This window comes from Falco punctatus (assembly GCF_963210335.1).
Source record: "Falco punctatus genome assembly, chromosome: 2".
NCBI classification, from domain to species: domain Eukaryota; kingdom Metazoa; phylum Chordata; class Aves; order Falconiformes; family Falconidae; genus Falco; species Falco punctatus.
In genome coordinates, this window is record NC_137581.1 from 20,164,022 (window position 1) to 20,179,333 (window position 15,312).

The 15,312-nt window shown below is 43.6% G+C and overlaps 1 protein-coding gene across 2 annotated transcripts; it reads right to left on the reverse strand.

The window, feature by feature from the left end:
• Window positions 1-286: 286 nt before the first annotated feature.
• EEF1AKMT1 (EEF1A lysine methyltransferase 1) lies at window positions 287-11,097 on the reverse strand. Of its 2 annotated transcripts, none has more exons than XM_080374627.1 (5): window positions 11,008-11,097; window positions 4,650-4,803; window positions 3,673-3,755; window positions 2,732-3,012; window positions 287-1,226 (listed from the first exon to the last, which is right to left on the reverse strand). In XM_080374627.1, exons 2-5 carry the CDS (start codon window positions 4,797-4,799, stop codon window positions 1,099-1,101), a joined length of 642 nt encoding a protein of 213 aa, XP_080230753.1. In that variant the 5' UTR covers window positions 4,800-4,803; window positions 11,008-11,097; the 3' UTR covers window positions 287-1,098. The 2 variants fall into 2 exon arrangements, with proteins under 2 accessions (XP_080230753.1, XP_080230752.1); XM_080374626.1 differs by having other exon boundaries at window positions 4,650-4,808; window positions 11,008-11,080.
• Between the last annotated feature and the right edge of the window lie 4,215 nt (window positions 11,098-15,312).

Sequence of the window (15,312 nt, forward strand, 5' to 3'; positions counted from 1 at the left end):
AGTAACTCAGTGAGAATCGATGAACAGTCTGAAGCACTAATGCAAGGCCCAGCTGATGTGTTGCATTTGCCTGACTAATGTATAGGATTCTTAATGAAAGTAAAGCCCTCTCTAATGGGGAAATCCTTACTGTGCTTTTTTGGAAGGAGACATCAGGTTTATAACAGCCCTGGAGATTCACTTAACTAGTAAACAGAACAGCCTAGTCATGTTTTTTAAAAGCTCATGACTCTCTGTTGTGCTAACACATAAACATCGCAAAATAAATGCACTGTACTTCTGCAGAGACATTTAACGACTTACATTTTCTCTAGTCCAGCATACATACATGCACAAGTGTACTCGGTGGTAAGTGATGACAAAATAGAACTTATCTTTTACAGAAAGAAAGTCTGGGTTTGTGACAAGGCTTTAGAGAAAAGGTGAAATAATAACCATAAGTTTTTAAAAAGTCAGTCTGGCAACAACAGTGGATAGTATGTCTTACCTTACTTGGCAACTGGTAGGTACTTCTGATTATTATTAAAAACAAATGGAGAGGCCTCCCTAGAAGGAGAGCTATTTTCTCTTCTGGTTATTCTGTATAAAAACATCAGCCTGCTGGATAATGAATCTGAAAACATGTGACACGTTCAGAATAAACATCTCTCAATCCCTTCACTAAGAGGCATCTCTCAAGATTGAAAGGAGACCACTATTCATGCTCTTTCAACCATCCACTAGCTACCTAGTCATCAGTTCTGATGCAATGACAATTCTGATGTCTGTGAGGCAAGCACCTATGTGTTGTTATAAGTCAGCCAGCTAAAATCACTTCAGAGGTCACTGAAGAGTCCTTTGACAGTAAAAACGGGCAGTTAGAATAAAACTCTTTAACAGAGAAGTTCTCATTATCCAGCACCTGCACTGTTTGGTCCCCATTTACCTAACAGGTAAGATTCAAAACAAAGTAACTGCACATGCTTACACATTTAAAAGAGAGAGGCTATCACACTGTGTTGATTAAAGCTAGCCCAGAAAACAGTACTTGGAGCTGAATATTTCAGCATTGAGAAATGTGGAGTCACTAATCTGAAAAAGTTGTAGATTTTAGGAGAATCAGTCCAATCCAGATGCATAGTTCACGTAACATCGAAATTCATTGGCTAAATTTCGTGAGTGTTCTGGAATAAACTTGCATATCTTCACACCAAGATATTTGGCTGCCTGTTCCTCCATGATTGCACCTGCAGCAAAAATAATTAGTATTCAATGAGAAAAACAACAGAATATTTGGGCTTTTTTAATAGCTCCTCCCAAATGCATATAGATAGAGCCTACTTTTTTTAAGGAAGCAAGGCTTAAAGCAGCTACGCTATCAGCTAAACATTTAACACCTGAATCTAATGGCAAATTCAAAATACATCTAAAAGAACAGAAGATGCCCCAAAGAAATCAGTGTCTGAGAACTTTCATAGCAAGCAGCAGAGGGTAAGATCAGTGCCCCTTTTATAGAAAACAGAAACTTGAACTCAATCTTCTTGCTACATGCCAAAGAAATTACATGGTAGGGAGCCATGGGAAATGCAAACAGATTACATATACTCTTCCACTCAGATGAACTGCAGTGTGGTATTTACAACTACACACTTGAGAAATCACTTCCTTGCGCAGTATTTCTCAAACTTCTTAAACTGAAGGACAACCCATCCATTTTAGGGAAGAAAAATCTTAGAACCATCCTTGTGCATGACTGCCATGTCCAATTAAACAAAGAAGCAGGCTTTCTATGGCCACGCGTTATTTTATTTTTTCTTTTTTTTGCCTGCTTGGTTAACTTCCCTCAAATTGTGTAGAGGGGTTTTGTCCTTGTTTTTTTTTGCAAAACTTTCCTGGATGTCTTCAGATGTCTTGTAATAAGATCACAGTTCAAGAAACACCCTGACTATGGCAGAACTCATCACTTCTTAAAGCAACAAGTGTATCTCCATAAAGAAGGACCTGCAAGTACAGTTGGCAAGTTATCTAGTTTCACTGCTCTGATCACTGGTTTTTAATTCCTCCAGCTGTATTTCACTGCCTAAGATCTCTTTACTTGAATCATAGTGGCAGAATCCCCTCATATATTCATTCAAATGACAATTTCTGTGTTTACCAGTAAGGACAGGTAATGTGGGGGGAAAAAAAAGGTTGACTTTTTATTTTCATCAAGACTTAGCTGAAATAATCCCACTTTACTCAGCAAAGGCAATTCCAACCTATTTGTCATTATTTCTACTTAGTGCACCTTAGATGCTAAGTTGTATATGGCAGCTGAAGTCCTGCAGCTACTGACGTGTTTTAAAAAATCACAAATTCGTAACATTATTCAATAAGACTTCAACAATAAATTGCACCTATATTTGTCCTACCCAGATTTCATTCAATCATTGCAATTATAGAGTGGCCCTTTTACAAGAAAAAATACTTCTGGAACTTTGCAGGAGGATCTTACAATTCTTAAAAAATTTAGTAAAACTCATAATGCCACATGAAGAAAGTACTGACCTCAACTATTAAAAAACACATGCCTTCAGTTTAAAATAAATGTTGAACTAAAGTATTCCAGTAAAAAGCTTAGGATACATACTCCTCCTTGAATTAATGATAAAGTAGTACTATTGAGTTTGTATTTTTCTCACTTGAGTAAGTTTGTCTTTTGAGAGAGAGAAAAAGATGCTTAATGGTGGCCTAGTATTTTTATCAATTATACCTGTACAAAGCAGAATCTTTCCTTTTGTTAAGTATTTGATGGTCTCTGATGTTTTTTGAAGACATTCCTCAGATAGATAAGGTGGATCTGCTATTACAATGTCAAAACTGTGTGGCAGGAGATTTTCAGGTAAGTTCAAGGGGTGGTTGTAATCATAGAAGATAAATTCTTCTCCATATACAGAAAACCTTCTGTCATACTCCAGTATACACACCGAGAAATCTTTACCGTCCTGTTCTTTCAGTTTCTGGTACACACTTGGTGCACTAATGCATGCTATCCTGAAAAAGAGGCAGTAACTTAGAATATTAATTTAAAAGGCAAACAACAACAATAAAAACCCTACAGCAGCCCTCAGGACTGCTTTGGCAAAACATTTTAAACATTAGTCCCAAAAATGTAAACTGTTATTCCTCCATTCTAACAAATAATCATTTAATAACAGAGTTTTAAGTATTAAAGCCATTAACCTATTCAACCTCCATGCTGCACAAAGACCTGAAGCTTAACTACAGAGAAAAATCTTGTTTCAGAACAGCCAGGAAATGTGCTTGAAAACTTGAAATTAAAAACGACTCCTTACAGAAATAGGACGAAAACCAAGTTTTTCCATCTGTTCTGCAGAAACTTTGTATGAAAGGAGAGAAAAGAATTGCAAGTCATTAATAAGCTCTGCAGCTCTTTGTATTACTCAAAAATAAAAAGACTCGGCAAACTTTTACAAGACAGAGCCTACAACATTCAGTGAAATGCTAAATGGTAAGATCTACTATTGATGAACTACTATTAACTACACAGCAGCAAAGCATTTCTGCAGTATCCCAGCTGAACAAAGATGAACTATGAGTAACGAATTAAACTGCATGTTCTGTCTACATAGTAGAAATGAAACATTTACAGAAAAGACATGTTAAATCTACAATGTAATTATTAAAACCTACCTGCCACCTTTTCCAGCTGCCACAACCACTTCATTAGCCAGGCAAGATGCAGTTTCATCGCTGTACCAAAACTGGCTCAGTTGCTGAGAAAGATAACATGCAATGACAAACAACATCAACCTTTCTGACTGTGCTATGTACAGTTAGGTGTGGTGAGTCATATTTGAAGAAAACCAAAATTTATAGCAACTTCTCAGTTCACACACTGAAGCTGGAAAGGTGCCTATTTTCCTGACAGTCTTTTTACTTCTGTAATCCAGTGACATGCAGCAGGGATCTTACACTGTGTGTTTCCAAAGCATTTACTGCAGTATCAGGAAAACCAAGTAATGCAAAATCAGACACTGTTAGTTCAAACCCAGTGTGCAGGTACTCAATATCTGTGTGCTCTTAAATTGAGTTACTTTAGTGGAAAAGGAAAAGGGAACTTTGAAAAGTGACAGTATAGAAGGAAATAAAGGATAAAAATACTGAATGAGAAGACATCAGAAAAAGGAAGAGTAAACCCCCCCACACACCAGTTCAGAGAGAAATCAAAAAATCAGTCAGAATGAAAAAAAAGCAGCAAAGCAGCCATCCACAAAACCAAAGAAATAAAACACAGAAAGAAATATGATGTGAAAAGAAAGATCACTTGGTCTTGTTACACTGTGTTTGTCTAAAACTGGGGGAAGAATCTTTACTACCTTCACATGCCAGGCTGGAGTTAAAATCTCCAGAAGGGATGCATGCTTCTGTTGGCAGCTTTATTCCCTCTCCATGCAGTTTCAGTTTGTACCCCCCATGCATATGCAGAACAGACAACTGTGCCCAGATTTAGGCAAATATCTACCGTAATACTGTCCATTAATTTTGCTACTCTAAGAACATCTTGAGTGTTCCCCTTTTTCATTTCATTTCATTATCCATCCACAAAAGAAACTTGGTAAAGGCTACTCCTCTAACTGCTTCATTCACTGAAGTTTATAGTTTCTTACCCAGTCTTCTTCTATCGAGCCAATGGAATATTGATTAAACCCTTGGGAGGTCTTCATGCCCTCTCTCTGCTGCTGTTCCAAACAGAACTCCTGGAGGGCAGCCAACGTATGGGATGAAAGCTGGGGAATGTCATCATCATCATCATCCATTTTTCTAGACATCAACCAGAGGAAAAAAAATTAATTAAATTAACCCTTTCGAATGGTGAACACTTTTAATAATGGCATAGTCTCCCAAATTAAACAACTTCCACTGACAATGCAGACTCAGGCTAACAGCTAACTAGGAAAACTGCCTAACATGAGAAAACATATTCCCTCTACTTAGGAGCTCTTAAACCAGCGAGAGGCTGATCAGGAGTAACATGCCTCCAGAGAGAATTCAGGAACAGCAGCAACACTGCTGCCTTTCTATACAACACAGATTTGGCTTGTATTCATAGAGGGAAGTTGTCATTGCAGTTCTTGGATTTCCTGAATCCATACACCTTTTAGGTATTAGCCTGCAGAAGAAAACCACCCTTTAGTGGATTTGGCAAATCCTATAGAAATTATTCCTTTCCCTCCTAGACATAAGGATAGCTGCTGGTCATTCCTTCCCATGTTCAAAAGTCAGACATTTCTGACTCAAAATGAAGTAAACTAGCATTCCAGGATCAGCGTCACCTGGCTTTAACTTCCAAGCCATTAAAAAAAAAAACAAAAAAAAAAAAAAAAAAGACTCGTCTGAATGCCAGAAACCTCCTACAAACAAAAGCCAACAAGAAGCTTGAGGAGATGTTTTTCTAAAACAACACTACTCAACCGAAAATTTGTGTATTTTGTGCACAGCAGCACACACGTAACTTGTACCAGACAGACATAGTAACGGCAAAGTGCAGCCATTTTCAGAAAGCTGGAAGCGGGTGCCGCCGCACAGCATCCCTTCACCCTGCTGAGCCCAGGCAGCTGAGCTGCACCTGAACCGGTTGTGTCCTTCCCAGAAGGGACAGTGCCACCTCGTAGGATGAAGGTGACGAAAACGGGAACCCAGTACGTGAAAAGTACTGGAGAAAACTGGGAAAGATTCTTCTTTCAAGAAACTAATTTTCTCTGCCTCTGATCTAAGAACTGGCACACGAGCAACTACTGTAACAGAACTCGGAAAGGGGCATACAGCTGCCTTTGCACAGAAGTCACTGAGAAAACCGTGGGCCGTCTGAACCATGGGCAACTTCAACAGTAAATATCATTTCTAGTATAGCTGGCTCATGGTTTTTCTTCTCCCCATTGCCTGCATTACAATGAGAACTCTTCGCAGTCTCCTCCTCCACCCTTCCCTCCATGCTACTCACCCTAGCAGAGCTTTCAAGGCATTTCTTAAAACAAAGCTGCTCCCTGCTTGCCGGAAAAATGGTACCATTAACCTGCCACTGTGACATAACTCGTCAGTATTGACTAGAATAATTACTCTGCCGTTCCACTGACACGGTACACACTTACATGTGATGAGAATAAAGCACTTGGCTTTCCTAGAGTATCGTTTATTGACTTGCTGGCTTCTCGGGCCAGGCTGGCCAAACAGGGAATCATTCAGAGCCTGCAGACCCACCTGCGCCTTACGCAAGAGGAGAATTCGGAAGTCAAGTTACCTAGTAAAGCCAAAATGGCTAATTTTGTCCCTAGTTTTCTGTTGAATAAAACATAAATGCTTTAAAATTACTTATATTATTATTTAAAATACTTCCTATATGACTGCAAGTTCACACAAATATAGTTTCTAGCAACAATGCTCTAACTATGCAACGCTATAATCCATTTAGGCCCTACACAAGAACTTTTTTCCATTAGGACAGATGTTAGAAGTTTAAAATCACTCATCTCACGACTTTCTTTTTTCTTTAGTGCATCATACATATAATAATCCAGTTTGCTATTATCCCCTAGGCAAGGACATATCTATGTTTCGACACTAAGAAACTGAAACAGATGCAAACTTGCAGTTATTAAGTCAGAAATTAAATTTTATGTTCAGCGAGCCTATATAGGCATCTGCAAGGACTAAATCCATACCCATTAAATGAAACCCTCACAGATAAAATTGCTGATGAAGCATTACCCATTGTTTCAGTAGATAAAAAGGCATACAGCCATAGACATCTTTTTTCTATAAATATTTCTTAGTTGATTTTTTTGATAGTCTTCCTTTCAGTTTGTAAATGAAAGCCTTAGGAACCAAGCAGTAATTAACTGTGAGGTTGCAAGGAAAGGTAACTCAGAACATATGGTAGAAATTATATTTTTCTGAACATACGTATATTGTCTATATATACTGACAGGTCATTAGCATGAAGGCATTTCCATACTCAAGAACTACATCAGAAAACTATTAAAGTGAGTTTATGTGAATGAGATTGGTAAATTCCTTTGGCTTCAAGGGAGAAAGTTCTACTGTTCGAAAGCCCCTCCATACCCCTCTCAGAAAGTTCACTGCTCTCAAGTCTAGGAACAACCCTAAAAGTTTTGGGGGAGGATGGGAGGAAGCAGAGAAACCCACAGTGCCTCTGGCCCTTAGGCAACCTTTAAACTCTATTTAAAGGCCCAAGGCCCATCTGAGCCCTGAGGCTCCCGCTGGCCCATCTGTGCTTGCCCCAGGCCCTGGGTCCCTCCTAGAGCAGCCTGCGCTCTGGCCTCACAGACTCTCTACAAGAGCCACAATGTGGGGACAGGGTTGCATTTTAGGAATTCCCTGGGGTTCAGAGTGTTTGTAACATGTACAGTGCTGATACAGCCATGTTACCTACATTAAACCCTTGTATTAATAGGAATACAAGGTTTAAAACAAGCAAGGTGGTAAATCTTCTTTACTATTAATTCTTAGCTTAAGTGTTGCATGTGCGCCTACTCAAAAAGCAAAAAGATAAAGAAAGCACATCTCCAAGAGCACCTCAAGAACACTGCATGCAGTTTGGAAAAACAAAGAGTCATGGTAAAGTCAGAGGTCATTTAAAGGAAAGCAGGAAAAAAGCTCCCACAGACAGAGTGGAACATGGACAAGCGCAGTTGTGTTCGTAGGGCAGAATGGCAAATTTGAATGCTACTGGCCTCTGGAAAGCCTCATCTGCCCATAAAATGGGAAAAGCGAGGTGACTAACAACTACACTACATGGCATACGGCTCCCATGGTGCAGCAGGTGGCACGAAGGGGTGGAGGTGCCTGCAGACTCCTTAGTCCCTTCCCCTCTGCACAGCGTTACCTCTCTCTTATTAGTTGATGAGCTGTTCAGGTAAATGTCATCCATACAGAGTGAAAGCTCTTCAAAGAAGAAGGAAAAAAAAAGAAAAAGTGGTAATACCAAGTGAAAATAGTAGTACAGGAGACTCCAAGGCCCTGTCTTCACAATACTGTACCTATTTAACATTAGTTTCCAGATGTCATGTTTGAAAACTCTAACTTTACATAGACAAATTCTAAAGCAGAGGGAAAAGAATAAAAAAGTTAGAAGGAATTCTATGGAAAAATTAACTCACTCAAAAATTCCTACAGTCTTTAGTCCCCTGTACATTTGGTCCACCCATCATTATGATCGCCTGGAAGCCCCTCTTTGAGATAAGAGGGTGGCTTCTATGCCCAAGTGTGTGCCACTATCCAGTGAAGTTTGGAAACCTGCAGTCACCAGGTCAGCTGGGGTCCGGGGAAAGACTACTGAAAGGGCCAAGGAATAGGAACACAACTGGAAAGCCACGCGGTTCATCGCTGGGAGGGGGCAGGAAGAGGATGGAGTTAGCCCCTTAGATCTTTTACGAAGAATATAAAAAGCACACCTGCACTTCAGTAAAGATTTTATTCTAGAGCAACTTGGATCTAAAGACAGATAGCATAAAACAGAGTTAAACAGTTACATTTTCCCCAAGCCACCCAAGTCAGTATTTGAGCAAACAGCCCATCGTCTACGGTGTTTGTGACACATACCGAGAAAAGCTGGACAATGGTGTGCAACCATAATGAAAATCACCTGAAAGGGGCTGCAACCACCTGCCTGAAGGTAAACCAGTCCCCATCAGAGGGACTAGAAAACACTAAAAGGCTGGTCATGTGTCCTATGCTAGGCCATAGCTACATCTGGTTTCTAGAGACTTCTAATACAAATCAAAACTTATCAAACATTTGAGAGGTCACCCTCAAACACATGCAGCCAGCTTGTTCCTCTGCAGTCAACTGAGAAATGCTCCAAGACTCACAGTTTTGGGGCCTAGGTGCCATGAAACAGAACAGCCTCTGAACAGGATGGCCAAGCCAGCGGACATCAGAAAAGCAGAACTGACAAACTTGCACAGAAACCTGGAACAGTTTCCTGAAGTACTAATGCTTTTGTGCAGTAGGGAAAGAGAGTCAAGGCAGGATTTGCAGACCAGGAGCAGCTCACCCACCATAGATCAGAGAACAGCTCCGTTTCAGGATTAAGTCTGGAGGACATTTTGTTAGTGTCCCTGGCAAATGGTACTAGTTCAGATCAGGGGTTGATACTGGTCATTCTTCTATCCTGAAGAGCTGACACTGGTCATTCTTCTATCCTGAAGGCAGCCAAACGCAGCTGTCTCAGAAGGATCGAGATAAGGCAAGTGCATGTGATACCTCCCCGCTCTGCACTCTCCCAGACTTTAACCGTTGTCCCCTAAGGCAGCTGTTTCTGCACCTGAAGTGATTTATCCTGTGAATGCAGTTCTCTTAGAGACACTTGTCCAGTACCCCTTAAATTGGCATAATGTTTTTTAATCTATAATGTCAGCTGGTAATAAGTTTTATTTTATGAATAATTACCTCTTCTTGCTATGAACTATGGCTACCTAGCTTCACGTGATGCTTTGTGCATCGGAAGAGAAAGCAAATGGCTGAGCACTTACACACTCTCCACACCATTCCACATGTCATTTCACAGACACCTGTATGTCACCCCCTTTCCCTCACTCTGCAAGCTGGCTCTTTCCTAGCCTGAAGGGTTTAATCCACTCCATTGACTGGTTGACAAAAGCCTTTCCATACATTTGCTCATCCTTGTTAAACACTTTTAATATACTTTTTTTTCTTTTTTTTTTTGGAGATGAGGGGACCAGAACTCTACACAATATCTAAGATAACATCATAAAATAACAGCATAAATGTGTGGTGATGTGTTTCTGTTACAGTCTATTTATTTTCCTAAAAAATTCTAACATTTGATTCTGGCTGCCACCAAACACTGGTATGGTATTTTTGGAGAATCACATCATAATCCTGAAGTCTCCTGCCTGAATGGGAACAGCATCTGATGAGAACATGATTAAGTAGAATTTACAAGAAAGTTAAAAGGATCTGCCAAGAGCTCCAAGACACCAGCACATACAAAACAAAACTAGCCAGCAGTTCTGGTCCCTTCATCTCAACAAAAAGCAGATAAAATACTGAAACCAGAAAAGGTTCAAGAAGGGTGGTGAGACATCCAAAGACCAGAACAGCTTTTGCAGCGGAATGACTATGAGGAGGACGTAACTGAGAAGGGGTATGACAGAGCCTGTGACCATGAGCGGCACAAACGCCATGGGCTGAGATCCACTGCTGCTTTCCAAGGCAAGAACTAGAAGGCAACACGTGTGGGCTGCAAGAGCCCTGTTAAAAAAACAAACAAATAACAAACCAAAAGGAGCTGGTTCTTGACACAGGGCCTCACCGAGCTACAGAATCCCCGTCAGTGATGAAACTTCATCGTGCTTCAAAGTGACACGGAAAAATTAATAGAAGAGAAACACGCGGGGGATGCCTAAATACATAGAAACTGCGCGGGATTCAATACGCCTGGAGGGCAGGTGGCTGCCGGGAGGCGGGAGAGCGCGGCGCATTCCAGCGCAATCCTCACCCTTCCCAGTAAGCACAGTCGGGACACGGTGAAACGCTGGGGGGTCTCTGGAGGAGGCCCGTTCCCGCCCCACCGCTGCAGGCCCCGCACGCCGCTGCCAGGGGCTACCCTGCAGGGGCCCGCCTGCCCTCCCCTCGGCCGCCCCGTGGCCGCGCCCCCCCCGCCCCAGCTGCCCCCTCCGAGCCGGGACCCGCCACGGGAGCCGAGCCGAGCCGAGCCGCCCCTGCGCCTCCCCTGGGCCCGGCCGCTAAAGGCCGCCCCGCTGTGAGGGGCCGCCGGGCCGCAAACGCCACTCGCGCGGCCCCTCCGCTGCGGAAGACCTGGGGGGGCGGGGGGAGACACGCACAGAGCAGGCCCCAGCGCCGGCGCTCACGGACAGCGGAGCGCCGGCCCCCGCCGCGGGCGGCAAGGCGGGCGGACGGACACGCGGCCCCCCCGTCCGCGCCACTCCCCGAGCCCCGCGCCCGCCTCCTCACTCCACTCACCGGCCGCCAGAGCCCTCCGCGCACGCGGGCCTCTCCCGCCCCGCCCCAGCGCCGCGCGCCCCCTGCTGGGCACTGGCGGGCGGGGCGGGGCGGGGCCCTGCATCCCCCTCCCCCCGTCTCTGACAGGGCGCCCGGGCCGAGGCGCTGCCGTGCGCCTGCTGCGGCGGCGGCCCGGGGAGCGCCCCCGCCTGCCCCCCTCACCCCGCGCCCCCCGGGCGCTGACACACCGGCGGGTGGCCGCCTGCCGGCACGTCCCGTCCGAGCCGGGCCCGGAGCGCCGCCGCCTGAGGGGGCTGCCGGAGCGCTGCTCGGCCGGCAGCCGGCGGGAAAGCCGCCTTTTCGCAGTGCCCTTCCGACCGCGGTGGCTCGGGTGGCTTTAAAGCCGTCCGCAGGGGGGTTTCCGACTGAAACAGGGGCTTCCTAAAGCCTCAGGAGCCGTAGCGGAGCCACCGCCGTGAGCTGCCCCCGGGCCGCCCCCCGCAGGCCCCCGGCGCGCAGCGCTCCCGCGCGGGCCGTGCCTCGCCTCAGGCGGCCGGTCAGGTTGGACCGCGAAGTCACGGATGTGTCTCAGGTTCCATCCCAAGTCGTCAAAAAGCCACTTCATCGCCAGTCTAGCGGCACCCCCGCCGCGCCCAGCCTCCCCGTTTTTCTTGCTCTGGCTCTCCCGCTCAGCCTTCCCGCCTGAACCGAGCGGTACCGCGTCGGAACAAGCTGCCCCCCGCACTCAGGCAGAAGTCGGGCTGCTTGTAGGGTAGTTCTAAAAGATCCCAAGTTTTAAAGTACTTTCCCTGTTTCAATTAATTCACTGCATCTTGCCCTTTGGGCATAGAAACTTCTCATCTCCGTGTCCAGCATTCTGCAGGCATAACGCACTTGTCTGGCACTTCTTGTCCCCTCATACTGCCCCACCAGAACACGTAACTTCCTCACCACTGCTCTTTCCATCCCTCTTTATAAAGTCTGATAATTTGTAAAAAGCATTTTCATAGCATTGTCCTTCTATTGTTCCGCGGCTCTCCTATAAACAGACTCACAGATGGTTTGCCCATCAGATTATTTGCAATTAACCCAGCAGCAGGCTCTCCTCACGCCCTTCAGAGCTCATGTTCCTATCAGCGATGCGTTGCGTAAACTGCTATTCCACCTGTTGAATCTTCATCTGCTGCAACGTTTTGCTGTGGCCAAATGGAACATCCTGAGCTGAGCACTGGGCACCTACCAGCAGAGCAGAACTATTTCCTTGGAAGACAGAAATACTAAATTTGGATAAAATGTTTCTGCAGCACAGCGTATGTAGGCAGCAGAGAACCAAATTTTTTTGCCGCTGCAGGATGTGGGGTTGGGCTGATTTTTCTGTCTGATCCCCATGCTTTTTGCCTCTCTCTCCTTGAGAAGCAAGGCTTTGCAGGACAACAGAGAACTGTGGGCATTTCCACTTGGTTTTAAGACTTCCAAGTAGTCTGGATCTGGTGTTGAGTGCATTACCCTCTTTGTCTTGGAAAGGTGTTGCCGTAAAAGGTCTTCATCCCAGCCTAGAAGGCTGTTCTATATGGAGCACACTCATAACTATTCACATTACAGCCACCGCTGTAATTTAAAACAAAACCCCCAGCCCCTTGTCCTGGTATTGCTGCAAAATGACCATTACCTGACACCTGCATAGTATTACTGAGTGCAGTAAGAAATCTGGTTTAGATTCTACAAACAAGTGACACTTCAGTAATTTCCCTATTTCATGCATGTTTGCGAAGCATTTCTATGTTAAAAAAAAATGTTCTGCACAGGGCCGGTAATGAGAGGATAAAGGAGACTGGGCAGACACATACTGCAAGTCTAGATTTCCTGAGGCAACAATCCCTGCCCCGTGACAAGTGAGGGTTGCAGAGATCATGCAAGGGCACATGGCAGTGTAGGGGTGGGGGGTGGGTGGACAGGATGACATTATTTAGATTATGATATCAGATACCACTTGGCAGCAAAGAGACAGCTCAAGACCTTGCCTGAATCTGTGTTACAAGATGGTTCTAGAAGGAAGGCTCAGGAGGAGCTCAAGTGACCCTGTAGGAAGGAAAATAGGTTATATCTTGCAATGTAGTTTCTCTGGGATGTGAGGACAAATGGACCACAAATATGGGAACACTTTTAAAGTGCACCCTGCAATAAATTTCTTTTATTAATTATTAGGGTTTATTGTTTCCTAATCTTTTTTTGCAGAAATGTACTTTAGTTAAGCAATCTCCCTTATTCTTTCACTGACAGACCTGCATCACACAGCAGTGACACTGCTGTCTCTAAGACAAACCTGATGACACAGACCACAGTTACTTTACTAATATAATTGCTAGGACTCTACATTGGACTTGATCAGGAACAGAGCATGAAACAGGTGTTTTAAAAACACAGTTCTACCTAGGAAAGTAATAGCAACTTGTTACTCAAAAAGCTTTGTGTTCTGGTGTTTGAGTTTTCATTTTATAGTCTATTGTACTTTTTCTTTACTAATGAAAGTCTATACATTTCAGTCCTCCTGCTGAAATGTACAAGCCATAGCCATATGAAAAAGCATAATCAGTTTTAACTCATATGAAAATAATTATTAAATTCCAGTTGTTGAATCTCTGCTGTTGCCGTTAAGTCTAAAAAAACTTAATAGCTTCCCCCACCACCCCCCCCCCCCCCAAATCCTGACATTTTTAGGGCTAGCAAACCAACTGCACATTCATTCAGAAGGCAGCCAAGCACGTGATGCTTTACAACCATACAATGATTACTTCTCGTTAAGGTCAACATAATCCTGCTTCTAAAGACGGAAAAAAACAGAAGTGGAAATACTCTGCTCGCAGAACAACCTGCAACATCTCATCTTTGTAAGAGACGCTTACTGCATTTCTTCTTTCAATACTGATCCGTTCTCCCACAGATGCAGGACAAAACGTGTGTCAGAGCCCTGGGAGGCAGCTCTGTGGGCCAGATGCATCACACCTGCCTGAGAACTTGGGTCACACGGTAGGACAGACTACCAGTCTGCCTCTTAAAAGCTTGCAGTCACTCTCCGAATTCAAGTACAGTAGTAAGTTTTCATCCTCACTTTATGGACTCCCAACTCTTTCTCTGTTGGAGATGCAAATCTTAGAAACACGAGTGATACATGATCACAATGACTTCTTTGTCTTTTGCCAGGCTTTGTGGATCCCTTGGAAATAACTTGGAGACCACAAAGACAGCTACAGTCTTCAGATTGAAAAATGCTCTACTTAAGCGACCACTAGTCACTTAATACCACCTAGCGGTACTGACGTTTTAAATGGATTTTAGAAGTAATTAGAAAAACCTCACCACCCTGAAGCAGAATTACCAGTATCTACACCTTTATACATTTTGTACATTGATTTTACTATGCCATATTACCCCTGATTTATGCCATTCTCTCAAAAAAAAAATTGCCGAGACGCATGCTAACACACAAACAATGGAATTTTGTGGCCAGAGACTTCTTGTGGTTCTTTTTGCTTCACCCTCCCTGCCCCCCCCCCCCCCCCAAGATGTAATCACTCGGCCATCACAAGAAGCAGGAAGGAAAATATATAAAATATATTTAGCAAAACCAGTAAAATTAAAGTGGAACAGAAAATGCAGTCAAGTAGCAAACATTATGTACAGCAGCAGATTTTACAGTTTCTCCTACACATACCTTTGCACTTATTTCACACATGCTTTTCAAGGAGAAGGAAGAAAACAGAAATAAGCTAGCGTTAAGAAAGAAAACATATTTTTTTTCCTGAACAGTAAATGGGGGTTTATTACTGGTTTTTGCTTTTGAAACTCCAATTCAGACTATATATACCTCTAAGAAAAATAAGAGGACACCATTTTCTCAGTCCCTAGAGCAAAATCACACTGTCCTCCTCTTACAGACTATACTGGTATCTTAAATAGTTACACTCACAGGATCTAGACATTATCTGGCCATCTTAAGGGATGTAGGTAACAAACATTTTAACCAAGATACAAAACAGGTATCTGATTTTTCCAGCTTTCCTGAGGCTGAGTGAATTGTTTTAAATACATGTGCGCTTATCAAAATCCGTGTTACAGTACATTTTTAACAGTAGTTTGTTAAGAAATCATGAAAGTGCATAACAGCCTAAAAGCAGGCAAAAAGTACTTCAGAAGAACAGTCTTTCCTTAAAGTGGCAGAAGAATGTAAGCCTTCCCCAAAGTAGTGCTGATCTCATGTGAGGACATCAGTGATCTTCCTAAAGACTCCACAGTGTGGCTGGTGGGGTTTTGGCTTTGGTTTTTTTT